Source organism: Bos indicus x Bos taurus, chromosome 20 (genome assembly GCF_003369695.1).
Source record: "Bos indicus x Bos taurus breed Angus x Brahman F1 hybrid chromosome 20, Bos_hybrid_MaternalHap_v2.0, whole genome shotgun sequence".
Lineage (NCBI taxonomy): Eukaryota > Metazoa > Chordata > Mammalia > Artiodactyla > Bovidae > Bos > Bos indicus x Bos taurus.
In genome coordinates, this window is record NC_040095.1 from 66,185,069 (window position 1) to 66,208,009 (window position 22,941).

The window sequence follows — 22,941 nt, forward strand, 5'->3', positions numbered from 1 at the left end:
CAACTCCCCTTCCTCTGCTGCCAGACCCCCTCAGCAGCCTTGGAGCGGAGGAACCCTGAGGGGCCAGCTGGAGCCTTCTAGACAGGCCGGCAACTGTTCCCAGCAGGCACTGTGGCTTCCAACGACGCGGGGGCTCCCGGGGGTGGGTCAGTCAGCCCTCCTCCCGCACCCCGTAAGCTCACGTTCTGGCTGCGTCATCAAAACCAGGTTTGTGAACTAGAAAACACAGGTTGGTGTCTGCCTGTTTATGACAACCCTCTTTTACTCCACAACCAAAAAAGCCAAAGCTTAAACCAGAATCACCTTAACAACAGCAGTTTTCAAGGATGACTGCTACCTCTCCTTCCATTCGTATGAGCCCACTTAAAACGGGGACCAAAATCACAAATTAAATGGCAAACAAAAGGAAAGTCTGACACTTTACTTTGACAAACAATCTTCACTTAGGAATTTTTTTGAACTTCATGACACTGAAGACTTCCTTTTAGGAGCGCACGTCCCCACCACGGGCCGTGTCTCAGCGGCCCAGCCTTGGCGAGGCTTTTCCATCCCACCCTGCCCTCCACACAGGAGCAATCGGGAAGGCTTTTTACAAAACCATCTGAGGGACCCCGTTTCAAAGGCCCCCTCGCCAGCCGGTGTAACAAGCTGCCCCTCCACTTCCAGGGCTCTGTCTTGCCCCTTCCCCGCTCCTCCTTGGCAGCCCCTTCCCTGAGGGTCAGCCCGTCCTTGTTTACCAGCGACCAGGCGCCACCTCCCTGAGCGTCACAGCCAGCACCCTGAGCGAGCTTTCCAATTTCACTCTGCAGAGACACCAGCCATGGTGCAAGGGGCAGGAAGAGCTATGTGACCAGCACACAGGTGAGTGCCTGCGTGGCAGTGGATTTCAGGCATGGCCTGGGCAGCAGCAAACACATGCCCAGTGCATCACCCTTGCTGCCCTCCACAACCAAGGGCCTCTGGGAATGAACACTGAAAAAAACCAGGCCCAGGTGCGCCACCTTTCAAGGCAGATCTCCAAATACCATTCCTGCGAATCCCAGCACGCTCAGAGGACGACATCAGGACGAGACAAAGGCAGGAGAGCGGAGACAGCCCCAGGCCCACGGCAGTCCGCAGTCGTGCTGGGCCTTCCCCTGTGCTCTCCCACCAGTGCCGAGGACACGCCAGGGGAGGCCGCTTGCTGGACCGCAGGCTGGGCCAGAGGGAGGGGCAAGGTTGTGACCTCCTCCAGGCGCTGACTCAGGAGAGCGGGGAGAAGGCAACAGGCCTGGGGCAGAAGGAACCGGGCCAGGCCCAGCGGGAGCGGCTGGACACGCCTATGAATGGCACCTGTGGGTGTCTCGGACACTCAGGCTGAGCGGATTCTCTTTGGGGGAACAGAAGACCTTTAAAAATGAAACGTCCAGGGACCTGCGGGGAGGCTGCTGGGTGACCCCGCACACGCGGGCAGGCCAGAGGGGGCAAACTTGGAGCCCGAGCCTGGGCAGGACCTGATGGCAGGCCTCGCCAGGCCTCTTCTCTCATCCCAGGACCTCCTTCCCAGGGGCCCACAGGGCACCAGGCGGGATGTGAGAGCGGAACTGGAGCCCATACCCCGACTTGCTATGCAGGACTTTTCTTTACCTTGAAACTGAGGTTTCCGAAGCTGCTGAGGCTGACCCGGGCAAAGTAACAAAGCTCAGCGAGGTCAGGAGGCGAGGGCCAGTGAAGTGGGGCAGGCAGAGGCCAGGTCACAGGGGCCCTGAGCCCGTCCGCCACCTGCCTGCATCCCCAGGTCAGCAGCCCAGGCAGAGCACCCCTCCCACTGCCCACACGGTTCCCCAAAGACTGAGATTCAACCAAAGAAACAGACTAAGAACTAGAGGCAACGCCAGCTACAAGAGAAACATTTGACCTTCTCCACACTGAAGTTCTCACCCTCATTCCCAACCGCTTTCACATGCTTTTTCTTCATCTTCCTAGAGGATGAAGACAGGCTGGCCATCTCTTAAGGCAGCCATCAGGCTGAATTCCCAAGGGCAGAAAGCTCCCCAAGAAAGAAGGGTGGTGCTGGCTGCTACAGGGGCTGCCAGGCAGAGGCCCAATGGGGTTCAGTGGAGGCCACTCAAATTCCCGCCACACCAGCAAGTGCCAACCCTTTCTGGAGGGCTGCAGACACCATCCATCCAGAAATGCTATCCGGAGACTACAAGGGCTGAGCAACTTCTCGTCAACAAGAGTCTCGTCTGCTGGGAGGACTAGCAGCTCTCTGACCTCAGTTCCTTTCCTTTCTAAGCCACAAAGGAGAGATCTTCTGGTGGCCTTCCTCATCACTCCAGAGAAGCTGGTGGCCAGGAGCAAGCTCCAGACACAGTTCTTTCTCCACACCAAAAGGTGAGTTCCCAGAAGCCCAGCAGACCGGCGGACATGACTGACCATCGGGGAGGCATCCCTCCTCCCCCCACAGGCGAACCCCCCAGCTGGACCACTGCTGGGGTGCACTCTGCCTCCTCTCTGCCCTTCTAAAGCGGCAGTCCACTAGGATTCAGAGCAGGGAACCAGGCGCTGGACACTCGCCCATCAGGCACAGGGTGGGCTCCAAGCAGTCTCCTCCTCTAGGCAGGGATGGAAGAGAGTGGACAGACCCAGGGCCACCCACAAAGTCCAGCAAGGAAGGGGGAAAAATACAAAGAGGGAAAAAACCCACCTATTTAAGGGGCTGAAAGGCAGAACCCCTGGCGGCTTGGGAGCCCACTCTTCAGCCCTGCACCATGCGGAGCTGCGTTCTAACGGGCTGGTGAGGGTGGAGGAGGCAGGCCCCCGGGAGCAGAGACCCCAGGAAGAGCCTGGAGGGGCAGGCAGGGCGTCTGTTCCGCCTCTAACCTAAGGGGAGCAAGAGAGGTGCGTGGGGGGCGGGGGACCTGACTGAACCTCACTAGAGAGGACAACAGCCCAAGAAAGGGGCGCCCGAGTCAGCGTCCCAGGGCCATGTCCCACGCCAGCCCCTCCCCCAGACGCCAGCACAGCACCTGGCAGGTCGCGGGCTCCTTAAGGAAAGCGACAGCAACACGTATGCCCAGGCTTACCAGAAACCACAGGTGAGGACACCGCTTGCAGAGCCTGAGCAGGTCCCACAAGAGCATCATACCCGGAGCTCTACAGGTGAAGACCACATGCCCTCCTGTTTTCCTAGGGCTCAGACACAGTCAATTCCAGGGGAGACAGGCTGGAAACCTACAGCCACCCCTACCACCTCTGCTCAGAAAGTTCCACAAGTAACAACTGGAGGGAGACAAGAAGAGGAGGTGGGACTCCTACTTGGGGCTGAAGTACTAGCTCAAACTGAAAGTCGATCAGTCGTGTCAGACTCTTTGCCACCCTGTGGACTAAATACTGGAGTGGGTAGCCTTTCCCTTCTCCAGGGGATCTTCCCAACCCAGGGATCGAACCCAGGTCTCCTGCATTGCAGGCAGATTCTTTACCAGCTGGGCCACCAAGGAAACTCAAGAATACTGGAGTGGGTAGCCTTTCCCTTCTCCAGAGGATCTTCCCGACCCAGGAATTGAACAGGGGTCTCCTGCACTGCAGGCAGATTCTTTACCAGCTGAAGTACCAGGGAAGCCCTAACTCAAAGACTTGAGGAATTTCTGAAAGTAACTTGCTTCCAACCCACACCAGGTGAAACAAGCTGCAGAAACAGCAGGTATTACTGCGTATCACACACGCTTTAAAGTAGTATCAACTTAGGTTTCACAACACACTTCAGAAGAGAATGAACAGACCTACGAGATAGACAGACAGTTACTTTTACAAATAATCCAAATACCAAGCAACTGTGGGATTTATAAAACTCATATTTTACAACCTTAACACCCTGAAAGATCTTTAGGTGACCTTTAAATCAGCTAACTGTACAAGAAAGTTTATAACTTAAATCCTAAAATGCTGATAAAAACCTGTCTACGGATACCTTGTTTCCAGGTGCTCGGAAAAGCGTAGGAAGGGTTAGGTAAGTAGCACTCACACCTCAGACAGTCTCACCTGGGACAGCTCCCACACACACACCCATCTTCCTCACAGGTCCTGGCCTCTGTAACTGCTCTAACCGTAAAAGGAACTTCTAATCCCCATTAGGCTGATGTGGAAATACTTAAAATAGAGATGACACTTCCCAGAGAATAACCAATTGCTACAAACGTTTTTTACTTTTTCTGAACACTACTAACTTATTAAAAAAAAAAAAAAAAAAAAAAACTGCAGAAGACGCTATTTGGCAATTTCGGCACAAAATTAAACCACAATGTGAAAGCCCCTTCACGAGAAAGTGGTTTCTAAGTTCGCTGTTGGTTAAACTGTATCGCTACCGAAAAATCTAGTCCTGTTCTAAACGGATTTTCGCCGGGGGGTGGGGGCGGTAAAAAAGTTAACATTTAACCAACATTTGCCTTCAACTTGATTCAAGTTCCCGACAATACTAAAAAGCCTCTGCAAGTTAACATAAAACACCCCTCTGCATCCCACTTGACAAAAGGTCCCTAACCTGGCAGGGGTAATATGGGAAAGTCCGCGACCTCCTTTCCAGTTTGCTAAGTGGCTTCAGTCGTGTCCGACTCTGCGACCTCATGGACTGTAGCCCGCCAGGCTCCTCTGTCCATGGGAATTCTCCAGCAAGAATACTAGAGTGGGCTGCTGTTTTCTTCACCTTTCCAGTTTAGCCAGCGAGAAAAGGAAAACACCTGCTCGCGCAGAACGCAGCGGGCCCTTTCCGGCACCGTTAGTTCTAGAATCTCGACACACCGCTCGTTCATACTTTGAATATGAAAATAAGAAACTACAAAGCTCCCCGCAGAGTCGGACCTCGGCCTCCGACACCCACCCTCCAAACGAGGTGGGAGCCCCGGGTGGGGACGTTCGCTCGCCCGCGGCGCAGCCCCGGGAGGCCCCTCGCGGCCGAGGCCGCCCGCTCCCGGCGCCCGGCGCGCGCACTCACCCCTGGATGCCCGGGCTGTAAGCGCGGCTCTTCCACGGCGTGCCGGGCCGCGGCGCCTGGGGCCCGGGGCCGCCCCCTCCGCTGAGCGCGGCCGCGCGGCTGCCGGACAGCAGGTAGTTGAGGCCGTACGTGCTGGCCTTGTTCTCGCGTTTCCGGCGGCCCGGGTGGAACTGGTGCTGCGGCGGCGGGGAGCCGGCGGGCGCGGGCCCGCGCGGCCCGGCGTGCCCGTTGGGGGCGCTCGGGGGGCCGTCCGCGAAGTGGAAGAAGGCGCCGCCGCGGCCGCCGCCCGCCCGGCCGAGCGACGCGCTGCTGGAGGACGACGAGGAGCAGCCGGGGCTCTCGGTGCCCGACTCGGCGTTGGACGAGGACGACGACGACGAGGACGAGGACGACAGCGACGGCGACTTGTGCAGGCGCCGGGCGCCCTCGGCCGCGGGCCCGAGCGCCGTCAGCAGCGCGGGGGGCAACGCGGCCGCGCCGGGCGCGGGCGGCGGCGGGGGCGGCGGGGGCGACGCGGCGGGCAGCGCGGGCCCCCCTAGGCCGCCGCCCGGCCCGGCCGCCCCCGTCCCCGCCGCGGCCGCCGTGTCCAGCGCCGGCGAGTTGAGGCAGAAGTAGGGCGCGAAGCCCGAGCCGCCGCCGCGGCCCACGCCCTGCGAGGTCTCCCAGATCTGCATCCACAGGGCATTGGCCGGCCCCTTCTGCTCGGGCTGGATCCAGGCCACGCGCGGATCCATCCACGCGCCCGCCCCGCGGGCCCGCGCGCCCGCCCGCCCCGCCCCCGGGCCGCGCCGCGCCGCGCACGGACGGACGGACTGACGGGCGGACGGACGCACGGGCGGGCGGGCCTGCGCCGCGCCTCGGGCCGGCTCGCGGCGGTGGCTCCCGTCGGGGTCCCGGCTCGCGGCGGCGGTCTCTGAGGAGACGGGGAGCGCCCCGGGCAGGCGGCGGCGGTGCTGCTGGGGCCTGTCAGGCTCCCTTCAGGCGGCGCGGGGGTCGCGGCGGCGTTCCACTCGGGCCGGCGGCGGAGGCCATCGAAGGGGGGCGGGCCCAGGCGCCGCGCGGCCCGGGACCCGCGGGAGGGCGGCCGCCGCCGCGAGCCAGGCCCTCAGGCGAGCTCGCGCCGCTAGCTCCGCGTCCCTGCCAGCAGCAGCGGCGGAGGCGGCGGCGAAAAGACACGCTCGGCGGCGACGGGGCGCGGGTGAAGGAGGGGGCGCCGCCGCCGCCTCCGCTCCAATGAGGGGCGGGGAGGGAGCCGGGCGGGGGGCGGGGGCGGGCGAGCGGGCAGGAAGCGCGGCCTCCCGTGCCCGGGCCCGGACGCCAGTGCGCACGCGCGGCCGATTTCAAATCCTCACTAGACACCGCCGCCTGGGCTAGCGCGCCTGCGTACTGGCGTTCCCTTCCGTCTGAGGAGAGGGCGTGGGGGGAGGGAGGGAGCGAGGGGCGGGGCACCGCGTCGGAAGGATACGCGACGGGGGAGGGGCTGGAAAGAGGGGGCGCCGGCTTCGTGGGCCTTTCTAGACCAGACTGGGGCAGCGGTGGGGGCAGAGGGGGAAGCCGCTAGGCGATGCGCCGCCCTCGGTCCCGTCTGCATCCGCCGGCCCCACCTCCCTCCACCACGCGCCGGCCGAGGCGTGGAGACATGCGCGCTGGGTGCCCGGCGGACGCTTGGCCGCGCCGCGCCGCGCATGCGCAGGAGTCCGAGTCCGGCGCCGCCTGTGGGGGACGTTTCCCTGTCTTCGCCCTCCCCAGGCTGTACGTAGGGAGCAGGCTGTACGTAGGGAGCTGACCGGCCCCTCGGCGGGGCGGTCGCCGCCCCACGGGCAGACCAGAGATGCCACAAAGACCCCCTCGCGTCCACCAGGGTCCCGCGGGCGGCCGGTCACGCCGCGGTCACCGGTGTCGGCGCCGCCCACGTGCTCGCCGGCGTCCTCCTGAGGAATCGCCCCACACCCTGCGGGGGGTCGACCCTCATCTGCCGGTTTCCTCACAGGCTATTGTTTTTCATTTTTAATATTATAATTAAATAGATTAAGATCCTCCCCAATTTTAGGAGACATAAAAAGACGTACACAGTAATAAATCATAGCAAAAGTAATAAAGCATGAATCCTTTAACAACGCAAACAATGCTATGGGCTGCCGGGGTGGGCTAAGGTCAGCGTCCCTGTGAGGTAGGCGTTGTTGTTCTCATTTCCTAGTGGAAGAAAAACCCGGGCTCGAAGAGATTTCTAAGTCCTTTCTCACCCTCACACAAGCAGTAGGTGGTAACATTGAATTTCTGTTGTGGCTGTAACGCCTAAAGCGCATACCCGTTGTGCTATGCCTTCTCTGAATTTAAAAACTCAAACAAGTTCTACATTTTTCATACCCCATCTTACTAACCAGGAACAGTTTTGAATATTCACAGCTTCTCTCTCCTCTCTGTTTCCAAAGGAAAATACACATCCCGCCTCAGGCTTATTTTGTTTGTTGGTTTGCTGTTGTTATGCTTTTAAAACTGATTTCCTATGCGGAAAAGGAAGCTCAAGCTGGCAGCTTAGCTCACTGGTGCGGTTTCCGAGGCCGGCCCGGCGGCGCTGCCCATCAGGGAAGCAGGCCGCGGTGGCCTGGGTTTTTCGAGCTGGCCCGGGGTCTGCAGGCTTCATCGGCGACTCTGCCCAGCCGTCTGCCCTGTGCGTTCCCGTGTCCAGAGAGTGCTCTGAGCCCGGCGCTCTGACGCTGGAGGTGTTTGGCACACACCACTGACCACACACGTTCGGTGAGGTCCAGAGTCTGCTTGTGCCAGGGGAGCTAAGACTGCCTGCCTGCCGGACCCGGCGGCCCCACCCGGCCTGGCCCGATCCGGGAAGGGCGTTCTTGGGCCAGGCGACTTCCCTGACCGAGCCAGGGCCCTGAGGCTGTTCGCCTCCTTCCCACCCAGCAGCCTGGACGCCTTTCCCGTCGAACCTCGGAACAAAGCAGATTTTAAATGGTCTCGTCCTCATTGGTATCTCAGATGAGTGGACTGCGCTAAGTACTTGACACTGGAAACTTGACAGTGGAATACCAACATGAAAAAGTCCGTGTATTGCATACCTAGGTTTTTGGTGTTGGTTTTTTTTTTTTTTTTCTTCCCTCAAATGATGTTACTTGATAAAAGTGGCTATTTCTGTTCAGACATTGCTCAGCACCTGTATATGGTACATGTGGAAATTATGATCAAGGATTAGAACATGTCCAGTTAAATAAACCACAAAAAAACACACAAAACAAGTCAGTTGTTATTCTGGAACTCGTTGCTTCCAGTGACTCAGGCCAAAGCCCTCGGAGTCATCCCAGCCTCCTCTTTCCAGAGCCAATACACCCTCTAGGCTTCACCTGCCAAACAGCCAAAAGCCTCCATCCACCCCACCCTCCACCCACAGCCCCTCCAAACTTCCATGTGCTGTGCTAAGTCGCTTCAGTTGTGTCCGACTCTGTGACCCCATGGACCACAGCCCCCTGGGTTCCTCTGTCCCTTGTCCGTGAGATTCTCCAGGCAAGAATACTGGAGTGGGTTGCCATGCCCTCCTCCAGGGGGTCTTCTCAACCCAGGGATCAAAGGGGTATCTCCTGTGCCGCCTGCGTGGGCAGGGCAGTTCTTTACTGCTAGTACCACCTGGAAGCCCCAAGCTTCCATAGGTTTAACCTAAACAGTCCCTTCTTGCTGGCTTTCCCCAACCCATTCTTGCCCGCTTTGGCCTTGTCTCCCCACAGCCACCTGAGTGAGCCTTAAAAAAGAGAAAGTGTTGATTTTAAATAAATAAGAATCATGCCACTTTTCTGCTCCAAACCCTCTGGGGGCTCTGTTTCTCACTTAGCCGTGCTATGACCTGCAAGTCCCTGCCTTGCCTGATCACCTTGTCTACTCAATCACAAAGCAGTGGGCACACTGCCACCCCAGGGCCTTTGCACTTACAGTTACATCTGCCTGGGACGCTCCTACCGCAGAGGTCCCTCCCCGCTCTCAGTCCTTAGGGAGGACTTCCAAGTGGCTCTATTTAAACTGCAAACCTGACCCTCAGCATTCACTCCTTCCCTTCCTTGCTCTGTTTTTCTTAGCATTTATCTCCATTCGTTTCCTTGACCACAGAACAAAATACCACAAACCAGATGGCTTGAAACAACGGAAATTCATTCTTTCACAATCCTGGAGGCTAAAAGTCAGAAATCAAGGTGTCCCCAGGGCCATGCCTTTCTCGGGGGGCTCTGTGGGAGAAACCTACTCTTCTGAAGTGTATGTGCCTGTGCTCAGTCGCGTCTGACTCTTTGCGACCCCCAAGGATTGCAGCCCCCCAGGCTCATTTGTCCATGGAATTTTCCAGACAAGAATGCTAGACAGGTTGCCATTTCCTACTCCAGGAGACCTTCCCAACGCAGGGATCAAAGCCTTGTTCCTTGCATCTCCTGCATTGGCAGGCAAATTCTTTGCCACTGTGCCACCTAGGTGCTGTCGGCAGTTCTAGCTGCTCCTCAGGCTTGTGGGTACATCGCTGTCTACCTCCAGTATTTCATCAAGTTTTTTCTGTGTGTCTTTTCCCTTCTTATAAAGACACCATTTACCTTGGATCAGGGCTCACGCTTGACCTCATCTTAACTCGACTACCTCTGCGGTGACCCTATTTTTGAATAAGGTCACATGCTACTGGCACCCAGGGGGAGAGCTTGACCAGAGCTTTTTTTGAGGGGGAGGGGCCAGGGAACACAGATCGACCCACTATGCCATCTGATGTAAAATTTCTTTACGTTGGTTATCATCTGTGTCCCCTCACCCCATAGGAATGTAAGCTCCACAAGGAGAAAAATTTTTACCTGTCCTTTTCTCTGGTGGGGGCCAGCTCCAGGATTGTGTCTGCACACAATGGGCCCTTAATGAACTGGTGGGATGACCAGTCGTCACCTCACTGACCCAGTGGGAATGAGAGCAGGCAGTTGCATTGCCGAGCTTCCAGGATCGATTACACAGCTTGTCACTGTTCACTTGTTTTCCCCCTTTTAAGCTCCCCACCCACCCCCGCCCCTTGACCTCCCACTCCCTCTTTGCTGTTTACCTCTAGTTAATCCCTCTTAGCCTGATTCCTCAGCCACCAGTCAACTTCTTGTAATTATATCCAGATTTTGTTATTTATGCATTTGATCATAAACCTTTTATGTGATTTAGAAGAAACATTTCCTTATGTAAATGAAGAAACCATCCTGGGGCTTCCCTGGTGGTCCAGTGGTTAAGAATTCACTTGGCAATGCAGGGGACCTGGGTTCCATCCCTGGTTGGGGAACTAAAATCCCACATGCCCTGGAGCAACTTAGCCCGTGCACCACAACTACCGAGCACCGGCACTCTGGAGAGAGTCCACGTGCGACGGCAAAAGATCCCGTGTGACGCAGCTGAGACCTGACGCAGCTGAAGAAAAATACATACATATTAAAAAAAAAGAAATAGTACCGACAGCAAAACGCAGTCTCAGACTCCGGGAAGCGGGACATCTTTTTCTTGGCTTATCAGACAAAGCATGTACCCTTCTTTGGCCAAAACCCACTCTCTCTCTTTCCTGATATTAAGGAGAGGTAATATTTGTGATTACATCACAGTTTTAGTGTTCTCATGAGCAAATGGTTTCCAATGTGTGTTTCATGAATGATCTGTACCAAAATCAGACATGCTGGTCTAAATGCAGATCTCAGGGGCTCATTTAATCTACTGAAGCTTTCTAGAAGTGAGGCCCAGGAATCAATATTTTAAGTAAACTCCCTGGACAATTCTTAAGCACAGTAAAGTTTGAAAACCTCTATCTAATTCAAGGTTCCTAACTCAGTTGCTCACAGAAACTAAATAGGTGATATAAGTAACTGACAAAAATCAGATTGTGCATGTGTTTGTATTAGTCAGCTACTGCTGAGTAACAAACCACCCCTAAACTCAGTGGCTTAAAATAAGAGTTCAGTATTGCTCATAATTCTTCAGTGCTCACCTTTCTTTATGATCCAACTCTCACATCTCTACATGACTACTGGAAAAACTGTATCTTTGACTATATGGACCTTTGTCAGCAAAGTGACATCTCTGTTTTTTAACACAATGTCTAGGTTTGTCATAGCCTTCCTTCCAAGGAGCAAGCATCTTTTTGAATTGCGTTGCTGGAGCAGACTCTAGAGAGTCCCTTGGACAGAAAGGAGATCAAACCGGTCAATCCTCAAGGAAATCAACCCTGAATATTCATTGGCAGGACTGATGCTGAAGCTGAAGCTCCAATACTTTGGCCACCTGATGTGAAGACCCAACTCATTGGAAAAGGACCCTGATGCTAGGAAATAATTAAGTCAATAGAAGAGGGTGAAGAGGATGAACTGATTAGATAGCATCACCGGCTCAATGGACATGAGTTTGAGCATCCTGGAGATGATAAAGGACAGGGAAGCCCGGCATGCTGCAGTCGTTGGGGTCGCAGAGAGTCAGACACAACTGAGCAACTGAACAACAACAGCCAGGGACTCAGAAAATGCTCCCACACAGAGAGAGGCAGACAGGAAGCATCGGTGGGCGGCCTGTGCATTATCTCTGGTCACTAGGAAGCAAATAATATGATGAGGAAAAAAGAGACAGGAGGCGAGAGCCATCTACCTGAGCTGTGCCCCAAGGATTCTTGTCCATGAAGACAGATGTCCTTCAAAGAGCTCTGTGCCTACCAAGGTGAAGGCTGAGCTTTTTGGAAGTCTTGAGCGCTGGGGCCACTACTTAAAGGAAATCTAGAATATATATGTATAATACATGTATAATTGAATCACTTTGCTGTACAGCAGAAATTAACACATCATTGTAAATCGATTTAATAAATTTTTTTAAAAAAGAGTAAACCTTGGGGGTGAGCATTTCTGTAAAATGAGTGATCACCCTCACCATTGATTATGGACATTTTCAAATTTATACAACAGAAGCAAGAAAGTATATAATGAAACCCTATACACTCATTACCCAGATTCAGTAATTATCAACTCATGGTCAAATGTGTTCACTAACATCCTTACCCACTTTCTCTCCTTCCAAATACGTTGAAGCAAATCCCAGATACTATATCATTTCATCCGTAAATATCTCAGTATGTATTTCTGAGTTATAAGCACTCTTGTTTTAAAACATAGTTATGGTATTAATCTTCACTTTCTGCCATAAGGGTGGTGTCATCTGCATATCTGAGGTTATTGATATTTCTCCCGGCAATCTTGATTCCAGCTTGTGTTTCTTCCAGTCCAGCGTTTCTCATGATGTACTCTGCATAGAAGTTAAATAAGCAGGGTGACAATATACAGCCTTGACGTACTCCTTTTCCTATTTGGAACCAGTCTGTTGTTCCATGTCCAGTTCTAACTGTTGCTTCCTGACCTGCATACAGATTTCTCAAGAGGCAGGTCAGGTGGTCTGGTATTCCCATCTCTTTCAGAATTTCCCACAGTTTATTGTGATCCACACAGTCAAAGGCTTTGGCATAGTCAATAAAGCAGAAATGCAGATGACACCACCCTTATGGCAGAAAGTGAAGAGGAACTAAAAAGCCTCTTGATGAAAGTGAAAGTGGAGAGTGAAAAAGTTGGCTTAAAGCTCAACATTCAGAAAACGAAGATCATGGCATCCGGTCCCATTACTTCATGGGAAATAGATGGGGAATCAGTGGAAACAGTGTCAGACTTTATTTTTCTGGGCTCCAAAATCACTGCAGATGGTGACTGCAGCCATGAAATTAAAAGATGCTTACTCCTTGGAAGAAAAGTTATGACCAACCTAGATAGCATATTGAAAAGCAGAAACATTACTTTGCCAACAAAGGTTCATCTAGTCAAGGCTATGGTTTTTCCAGTGGTCATGGATGGATGTGAGAGTTGGACCGTGAAGAAGGCTGAGCGCCGAAGAATTGATGCTTTTGAAGTGTGGTGTTGGAGAAGACTCCTGAGAGTCCCTTCGACTGCAAGGAGATCCAACCAGTCCATTCTGAAGGAGATCAGCCCTGGGATTTCTTTGGAAGGAATGATGATGAAGCTGAAAGTCCAGTACTTTGGCCACCTCATGCGAAGAGTTAACTCATTGGACAAGACTCTGATGCTGGGAGGGATTGGGGGCAGGAGGAGAAGGGGACGACAGAGGATGAGATGGACAGAGGCTGGATGGCATCACTGACTTGATGGATGTGAGTCTCAGTGAACTCTGGGAGTTGGTGATGGACAGGGAGGCCTGGCGTGCTGTGATTCATGGGGTCGAAAAGAGTCAGACACAACTGAGCGACTGATCTGATCTGATCTGATGGTATTAATCACATCAACGTATTAATGATAATGTCTTACTTAATATCATCAAACATCTGATCCATAGCTGATATCTGTTGTTGTTGTTCAGTTGATAAGTTGTGTCTTATCACACACACTTGATTGTGTTTGACTCTTTGTGACTCCCGTGGACTATAGTACACCATGCTTCCCTGTCCCACTGTCTCCTGGAGTTTGCTTAAATTCATGTCCATTGAGTTAGTGATGCTCTCTAACCATCTCATCTTCTGTCGCCCTCTTCTCCCTGTGCCTTCAATCTTTCCCAGCATCAGGGTATTTTCCAATGAGTTGGCTCTTCCCATCAGGTGGCCAAAATATTGAAGCTTCAGCTTCAGCTTCAGCATCAGTCCTTCCAATGAATATTCAGGGTTGATTTCCTCTAGGATTGACTTGTTTGATCTCTTTGCTGTCCAGGGCACTCTCAAGAGTCTTCTCCAGCACCACAATTCGAAAGCATCAGTGCTTCAGCCCTCAGCCTTCTTTATGGACCAGCTGTCACATCTGTCCATGACTACTGGATCATCGATATCTGATTATCTTATAAAATTTTAATGGGTTGTTTTTTCCCCCATAAGCTCTATAATTGCAGTGGTTGGTTTGAATCTTCCCAGGTTTTTAATCTGTGATTTCTCCCTCGTCTTTTTCTCTTTTTGGGGTCGAGGGGGTGGCAATCTTTTGTTGAAGAATATGGCTCCTTTGTCCCACAGTCTGTTGTGCAGGTACATCTCCCTGTGGGATCACTTGACATGTTCGCAGTCATCTCTATTTTCTTTTTTTTCCTTTTTTTAAGATCTTGACCCCACTTATTGATTTATTTTTGCTTTTTGGCTGTGGCATGTAGGATCTTAATCCCCCAACCAGGGATCAAACCTGTGCTCCCTGCAGTGGAAGCGTGGAGTCTTAGCCCTTGGACCTCCAAGGAAGTCTCCTCTGTTTTCTGTAAATTGGTCTGTTGGATGTAGACTCTCAGTTCAATTCAGGGTTGGCCTTTTCTGGGAAGTGTGACAACCGTGGAGATGGGTCTGTGTCCTCAAGCGCCCTTGGTGTGAGCATCACCAAAGACCTCCGTCCATGGTTCCTCCAGGGCAGGGGTCACCACGTTTCAGCAGCACAGCTATCCCAAGACGTCCCCTCCCATCTAACCTGAGATGCAGGAAATGCGTGCAGAGGAAGGATGTTCTACGCCTGGGGAGAGAAACATCCCTGAGGATAGGAGCACCACAGTCCCGGCTTCCAGGTCCAGGGGTGGCCAGAGAAATCTCGCCCGAGGCTGGCACTGTAGACCGAGGCCTGGCCTGGGAAGGCCATGTTCCACCCCGTGGCATGTGAGATGCACTGGACGCCCATGAGGAGATTTGCACTGAGGAGCGACGGGATCTACATTGTTTAAGGAGACTCACTCTGCCTCAGGGGGCTTCCCTGATAGCTCAGCTGGTAAAGAATCCGCCTGCAATGCAGGAGACCCCAGTTCAATCCCTGGGTTGGGAGGATCCCCTGGAGAAGGGAAAGGCTACTCACTCCAGTTTTCTTGGGCTTCCCTGGTGGCCCAGCTGGTAAAGAATCTGCCCACAATGCAGGAGACCCGCGTTCAATCCTGGGGTTGGGAGGATCCCCTGGAGAAGGGAAGGGCTACCCACTCCAGCATTCTGGCCTAGAGAATTCCATGGAATGTGTAGTCCATGGTGTCGCAAAGAGTCAGACAGGACTGAGCGACTTTCACTTTCACTCTGCCTCAGGAGATGGAATTGTGATGCACAAGGCTGGGTGAAGGTGGTGATAGTGGCTGACGACCCAGGGGCTGAGGAGAGAACTGGAAAGTCAGTAACAAGCACGGTGTTAGGTTTGCGAAGGAACATTTAGTTGAAGGTAAACTTGCTCAGGTCAGGGGCTGTGCCTCTTGGAAGAAACACCCTCAGATCTCAGCGGCAGGCTGTAGTGAGTTTGTCTCTCATTCATACTTGCGTCCAGCTGGGCCTGATGGGGCCTGGGTGTGGGCAGGGAGGGAATGTGAAGGTACTTCAGGGATGCAGGCTACCCCGTCCAGGGGTCCTGGCTTCCCTGGGCCCAGCAGGCTCCCCCGGTACCCGGCAAGGACTGGCAGGGGAGGGAAGGAGAAGGATGATGGGTCCGGCAGGAGGTTTGGGGTCGCACCTGGTGTGGCCCACATCTGCAGCAGCGGGCAGCCCGGTGGCCAGAACTCAGGCTCTCGGCCGCACCTAGCCGGGGGAGTTTATAAATTGTAGTCGAGCCGCGAGCCCAGCAGAAAGGAAATGCGTCTGGCAGACACACAGCGCTGACGCTGCCGCGGGATGTTTTGGAGGTAAAATCATCGTCCCCGTAATTGATTCCACGTGGAGGAAGGGAAGAGGGCGGAGCCGGGAGCTTCCAGTGAAGAGCCCGGGACAGGACCCCTGGATGCCTGGGCAAGCCTAGCAGGGGCTCCTCTACAAGCCCAGCAGAACACTGAGCGCGCACCACCACCTGCCGAGCTCCGCATCCCGCCAGAGAACCGCAGATGCAGGCGGCTGTAAACCTCCAGTGTAGACAGGCAACCTGAAGGTGAAACAGCAGAGTTCTCGCTCGTCGGTCTCTCATTCTCGCCTCATAGAGGCTCCTTGGCTGCAGCGTTTCTCCCGCTCCCTGGAGAAGCCTCCACAACCAGAAGCTCTTCCTGAGTGTTCACACGTTACACCCCAGAGTCTCAGACGCTTCCTGCAGCCCCGGGCTCGGTCCCCCTCTGACGGAGGTCACCCCCAGCCAGGTCCAAACCTTCCTTCCACAGCCCGAGGCATCCGTAAGCTACTGCCCTGCACAGGGAAGCAGGGCCAGGTACACGGACCAGGCTCTCAGCTCAGGAGTTTGCTGAAATTTCCCCCTGCCTTAGCGCTTGACTGGAGCAAACAGCCAGTTCTCAAACCAAGATCAGTTTCTTTGGTTAAGAACAGGGCCTGTGGGAGCCGGTTCACACTGCAGTCACTCTCCTGTTTGTTTCCTGACTGTGAGGCCTCGGGCAAGCTGATTAACCTGGGTGGCCCGAGTCTCCTCCTTTGGCAGAACGGTGACAATAATTCAAACTTATGCGTAGGATGGCGCTAGTGATGAAGAGCCTGCCTGCCGACTAGGAGATTTAAGAGATGCGATTTGATCCCCGGGTTGGGAAGAGCCCTTGGAGGAGGACATGTCTACCCACTCCAGTATTCTTGCCTGGAGAATCCCATGGACAGAGGAGCCTGGCGGGCTACGGTCCATAGGATCACAAAGAGTTAGACACGATTCAAGGGACTTGGCACGCGCACACGTGCATAGGACTGTGTGAAGATTAAAAGAATCGATACCTGTGTAGTGCTTACCAGAGTGACGGGCACAGAGCACCTGTCCTACACGTGTATTCATGATGTTATTTCTCAGAGGTTCTTAAAATATTTTATTTGTTTGGCTGTGTTGGGTCTTAGTTGCTGCATGCAGGATTCTTTGTTGCAATGCGCAGACTCTAATCGTGATGCCCAGGCTTACCTGCTCTGCCATATGTGGGATCTTAGTTCCCCGACCAGGGTTTGAACCCACTTCCCCTGCATCGCGAGGCGGATTCTTAACCCCTGGATCACAAGGGAAGTCCCTCAGAGGTTCTTAAAGAAGCTAGAATTTTCTTTACACCCTCAGTTTCCTAGTTTTCTCATGCTCTCAGTGGAAAGATGCAGTCAAGGGCCCTGCTTCCTGTTTTTTCGCTCTTGGTCAGGCTCCAACTTCCCTGGTGATGAAAGAGAATAGCTCACTGCTCCGCAGGTCTGATGAACTCATTCATTTTTCTATTTCTGTAGTAGATCTTCATCCCCAGACAAACCCTCTGGGGGTCTGTTTTGTTCTGTTGTGCACACCGAGCCCTTGGGCGCGTGGGCTGGGACATGTCTAGTCCCCGTTGCTGCTGAACCGGCACTCGGGTCAAGAACATCCATGTGTGACATGGAAGACCAGAGACGAGGGGCAGCAAGACCCAGAGACACATGTTCCCCTTCACAGGCCAGGGCAAGAGGATTCTGAGCCCAGGGACAGAGGTAGAGTCTACATTCCTAACGAATCTCCCTAAGTGGAAGGGAACCGGTAGGAGGGAGGGATCCTGACAGGGGACCAGTCTGGGGCCACAGCTGTCCCACCAAAGAGATGTGGATGCTGGTACCATGGTGGTGGGTGGGGTGGGGTGGGGCTGGGTGCAGTCTGAAGGCAGAATCATTTGGATTGACCGAGGAGTGGGGCAGAGGGGAGAATAAAGGCACCACCCCGGGTGGTGCCCTGAGCAACTGAGAGCCTTCCTCTCCTAGATGGAGACACAGGGCAGCGGGAGGCAGCTCCTTTGGAAACATTAGGTTTGTGATGTCCTGGCCTGACATCCCGGGGAGATACCCAGGAGGCAGCCGGCCACAGAAGTGATGCATTTGGACGAGGAGCTGGTCTAGAGAGGCGAGTCTTGGAGGGAAGCCTTCCCTGCTGGCATGGAGCGCAGGCGGTGAGCTTGCCCGGGTGGGTGTCAGTGAGCAGAACAGACAAACGGAGACAGGACCCGCCTCACGGCGCAGGGCAAGCAGACTCGTCACCGTCTGCCTGAATCCACTGCGTGGCATTTTTCAACCCGTTTGAATTTCTGAGTGGAGTTAGGATGTGTGCTGTCATTTTTCAAGGCTCTGTTCAATAAAATAGCTGAGTAATTACTACACTCGGGGAACTGGCTGAAGTCCACTCAGGCCTAAAAATAGCGAGTTGACAGAGCTGTGGGTTCTTTTCTCAAGACAGTGAGACCTCGCAGGCCCAGCCAAGCAGCCCTGGAGCTGGAGGCAGGCCTGGACGCGGAGACTTGCTGGGGAGACATTGCTAGTGGATTCTGCGCAGCCACAAGGGCAAGTGGAGACGGGGCCAGGGCGGCCTTGTCCACCAAATCGGCTGTTTGATGAGAAAAATCCTCATCCTCACGTTGCCTTCCTTCTGAATTTGAGCCAGGCCAGGTGTCCCAAGTATCGATAGTGGTAAAGAACTCACCTACCAATGCAGGAGACGCAAGAGACACGGGTTCGATCCCTAGGTCGGGAAGATCCCCTGGAGGGAGGAAATGGCAACCCACTCCAGTGTTCTTGCCTGGAAAATGTCATGGACAGAGGAGCCTGGTGGGCTCCAGTCCATGGGGTCGCACAGAGTCAGACAAGACTGAGTGCACGCACACACACACACACACACACACACACAGGGCAGTGGTTAGGGCCCCCCACTGTGAACGGCAGCCACAGCAGAAACAAAGCAGTAGTTGGGAGAAACACAAGGATGTCACGTTCTCCAAAGCGCGGGGCAGCCCCCTGGCAATGACTGAGCGATCGAGAGGCAGCCTGTTTCTGAAGCTTCAAACCAGTACCTGATGCTACAGTGCTTCCTTAACAGACCACTGGTTGTGATTAAGGTGTGGGTATTACCACCAGCAAAGAAAAGATGAAAGCTTTCACTTTCACTTTCACTTGGTATTTGAAGGGAGTGGGTTCTGTTCAGTTCAGTCACTCAGTTGGGTCTGACTCTTTGCGACCCCTGGACTGCAGCATGCCAGGCCTCCCTGTCCATCACCAACTCCCGGAATTTACTCACACTTATGTCCATTGAGTTGGTGATGCCATCCAACCATCTCATCCTCTGTCGTCCCCTTCTCCTCCCACCTTCAATCTTTCCCAGCATCACAGTCTTTTCAAATGAATTAGCTCTTCTCATCAGGTGGCCAAAGTATTGGAGTTTCAGCATCAGTCCTTCCAATGAATATTCAGGATTGATTTCCTTTAGGATGGACTGGTTGGATCTCCTTGCAGTCCAAGGGACTCTCAAGAGTCTTCTGAGTGGGTGGGGTCAGCAAATCCCCCTACCGGATGGGGCTGGAAGGAGGGTGCTCCTGTGTGCTGCATTTGCCCATCTTGGCCCAGATGCCTTGCAGGAGGCAGAAGTAGAGACAAGCCAGAAGCAGTGAGATCACATCAACCTTCCTGCCCGGGAGGGCATGGGCATTGTGTTTCAAAGAACACACTGGCCTAACACATGCTTCCTTTGGCTTACTCTGTGTGGTTTAACAGTTTAAAATACAAATTGCGAAACCTCCCCGGCCATCCAGTGGTTAGGACTCTGAGCTCTCACTGTCTGGGCCCAGGGTTCAGTCCCTGGTCAGGGAACTAAGATCCCACAAGTCGAGCAGCACGGCCAAAAACTGAATTAAATTAAATTTTTAAATTGCTTCATTAGTCAGCTTTGCTCATTTATGCTGCAGTAATGTCCCTTGGACTGCAAGGAGATCCAACCAGTCCATTCTGAAGATCAGCCCTGGGATTTCTTTGGAAGGAATGATGCTGAAGCTGAAACTCCAGTACTTTGGCCACCTCATGCGAAGAGTTGACTCATTGGAAAAGACTCTGATGCTGGGAGGGATTGGGGACAGGAGGAGAAGGGGATGACAGAGGATGAGATGGCTGGATGGCATCACTGACTTGATGGACGTGAGTCTGAGTGAACTCCGGGAGTTGGTGATGGACAGGGAGGCCTGGCGTGCTGTGATTCATGGCGTTGCAAAGAGTCGGACAGGACTGAGCGACTGATCTGATCTGATCTGATCTGAATGACCCACTTGAGTTTCTCTTACCTTGGACGTGGGGTATCTCTTCACGGCTGCTCCAGCAAAGCGAAGCCACTGCTCCCTACCTTGGACGAGGGGGTATCTCCTCACTGCCACCCCTCCTGACCTTGAACGTGGAGTAGCTCCTCTAGGCCCTCCTGCGCCCGTGCAGCCACCACTCCTTGGATGCAGGGTTGTTCCTCTCGGCCGCCGCCCCTGGCCTCAGGCATGGGGTAGCTCCTTCCAGGTGCAGAAGAGGAACTAAAGACCCTCTTGATGAAAGTGAAAGAGGAGAGTGAAAAAGTTGGCTTAAAGCTCAACATTCAGAAAATGAAGATCATGGCATCTGGTCCCATCACTTCATGGGAAATAGATGGGGAAACAGTGGAAACAGTGTCAGACTTTATTTTTCTGGGCTCCAAAATCACTGTAGACGGTGACTGCAGCCATGAAAGTAAAAGACGCTTACTCCTTGGAAGAAAAGTTATGACCAACCTAGATAGCATATTGAAAAGCAGACATTACTTTGCCGAAAAAGGTCCGTCTAGTCAAGGCTGTGGTTTTTCCAATGGTCATGTATGGATGCGAGAGTTGGACTGTGAAAAAAGCTGAGAACTGAAGAATTGATGCTTTTGAACTGTGGTGTTGAAGAAGACTCTTGAGAGTCCCTTGGACTGCAAGGAGATGCAACCAGTCCATTCTAAAGGAGATCAGCCCTGGGTGTTCTTTGGAAGGAATGATGCTGAAGCTGAAACTCCAGTACTTTGGCTACCTCATGCGAAGAGTTGACTCATTGGAAAAGACTGTGGTGCTGGGAGGGATTGAGGGCAGGAGGAAAAGGGGACGACAGAGGATGAGATGACTGGATGGCATCACCGACTCAATGGACGTGAGTTTGAGTGAACTCCGGGAGATGGTGATGGACAGAGGCCTGGCGTGCTGCAATTCATGGGGTCACAAAGAGTTGGACACGACTGATCGACTGAACTGAACTGAACTGAATGACCCACGGCCCCATCTCAGCGGCTTCTAGGAATAACATGGGCAACACCTCGCCCACACTATGTACATCATGCTTTCACCATTCAGGGACCCTCACGGGAGGAGCAGCCCCTCTCAGCCCCATGGCAAGGGAAAAGGGAGACCTAGCCAAGCCATGGGTGGCTCTCAGGGTTCTGCTGGGATGTGGTGATGCTACATACAGTCGCATTCTGCTGGCTGAAGCCATGCCCGAGGGAGATGTGATGAGTGGTCCTCTGATAGAAGATGGAGAACAACCTGGAGGAACGATGCTCCAATAATCAGCTCCCACAACACCTGTGGATGAAGGATGCTACCTTGCAGGTGCCGCTTCTCACCAATGGTCCACCCGCTCACAGACGATGCCACTGTGGTCCAAGCTGCTTCTGGGGTTTGCGGGCTCTGAGCTAGTAAAGGGAGGACTGTGTATTGCTTCAGTCTGGCTAAGTTTAAAAACAGCCATTAACAAGTCCATTTCTTTTTATCTTAAAAATATTTAAGATTGGTGAATGTTTTGACCTCAGGATGTCTGGAGATAAGAGACCACTTCAGATGGTGAAGGTTTTGCTTTGGCTTCATGGCTGTGTCTTTCTCAATTCTTCTGTAGATAAATCCATCCACTTGCACGTTCATGATGCAATTACTGCACAAACCTGTGTGGAGTCCCTCCCACGTGATGGGTGCAGGATGGACAGCAGGGAACACTTTAGGGACCGTCTGTGTGACTCCTCCCATCAGAAAGTCAGAATGAGGGCTTCTACCTACCTACCTCAGTTGCAGGGAAGGTCCTGCCCCCATGAGCAAAAGGTCAAGGCTTGGAAGCAGGTGCTAAAAGTTCGGGGCAGAAAGTCTGCATAGGACCAACCGTGGGCCATGAACCATGAGCCAGCTCAGAGCGCAGTGACCTTGGTGACATCCCCGTCTCCTGCCCCGGGGCCGGGACAGGGAGACTGCCAACCTTCCCACCCTTCAGCAGAACTCAACAGGGTGTCCTGTACAATGTTGTTTGCAGAATAAAAGAACTTACCTTCAAGATCCTCCCAACTGGACCTCAGTCTCCAGACCAGCCTTTCCCCAAACCACTCCCCCACTTGCCGGAGTCCCGGGTCTCAGAGTTCTTTGCTCACAGCCTCTGAGACAAGTGAGCTGCCAGCTTTCTTGTCTCTGACCTGCGTTCAGGGTTTGTCGAGTCTCTGAAAGTTTCTCTCAACCTCGTGTTTGCCTCTCCCAGTGTAACCTGAACCTCCCCGACCCGGGTGCAGCCAAAATCTTTGCAGGACTTTTCCCGGCCACAATGAGATGGAACTGGAAGGTGGAGACTGATAGTCATTCTGAACATCACCCAAGTGATTTTGAAAAGGAGAGGTGGGCTTCTCCCATTGCCTGGAATGAGGTAACTCTGGTATCACTTGATTATGACCCTTTTACTCAGTGCTCCAGGTGGACCACAGGATTCATCACAGCCGGAGTCTTAACTCCTAGAACACTGAGCCCTGCACCGGCCCCAGCTCCGCGGCTGGCCGGCAGGAGGCGCTCAATGCACGCGGGTGTGGCGTGTTTCCAGCGGCTCCTCCCCTTTTTCCTGATTGACAGGGAGGGCACTGGGCCTTCTCACAGGGCCCAGAGATAACGCAGCATCTCAGGGGAGGTTCCTACTGCTAAGTTGTTTCTGTCGTGTCCGACTCTGTGCGACCCCAGAGACGGCAGCCTACCAGGCTCCCCCGTCCCTGGAATTCTCCAGGCTAGAACACTGGAGTGGTTGCCATTTCCTTCTCCAATGCATGAAAGTGAAAAGTGAAAGTGAAGTTGCTCAGTCGTGCCCGACTCCTAGCGATCCCCTGGACTGCAGCCTACCAGGCTCCTCGGTCCATGGGATTTGCTAGGCAAGAGTACTGGAGTGGGTTGCCATTACCTTCTCTGAAACGTCCCTAAACGCAACTGGGTCCAGATCTTTTAAAAGAACTACAGAAGTTTCAAACAAGCAGCAGACAAGA

The 22,941-nt window shown here is 53.7% G+C and overlaps 2 protein-coding genes across 3 annotated transcripts in view; both read right to left on the reverse strand.

The window, feature by feature from the left end:
- Nucleotides 1-5,742, reverse strand: part of TENT4A (terminal nucleotidyltransferase 4A) — a 42,302-nt gene extending 36,560 nt beyond the window's left edge. Inside the window, exon 1 of one of the 2 annotated variants that reach the window (XM_027519950.1) lies at nucleotides 4,973-5,742. In XM_027519950.1, coding sequence (XP_027375751.1) covers nucleotides 4,973-5,706 — 734 coding nt within the window. In that variant the 5' untranslated portion in view covers nucleotides 5,707-5,742. The remainder of the gene's footprint in view (nucleotides 1-4,972) is intronic. The other variant, XM_027519951.1, reaches the window with a different exon arrangement.
- Nucleotides 5,743-5,938: 196 nt separating this feature from the next.
- On the reverse strand, nucleotides 5,939-7,955 carry LOC113879055 (translation initiation factor IF-2-like). The gene is made up of 3 exons (XM_027520301.1): nucleotides 7,517-7,955; nucleotides 6,577-6,923; nucleotides 5,939-6,496 (listed from the first exon to the last, which is right to left on the reverse strand). Exons 1-3 carry the CDS (start codon nucleotides 7,953-7,955, stop codon nucleotides 5,939-5,941), a joined length of 1,344 nt encoding a protein of 447 aa, XP_027376102.1.
- Nucleotides 7,956-22,941: the final 14,986 nt, after the last annotated feature.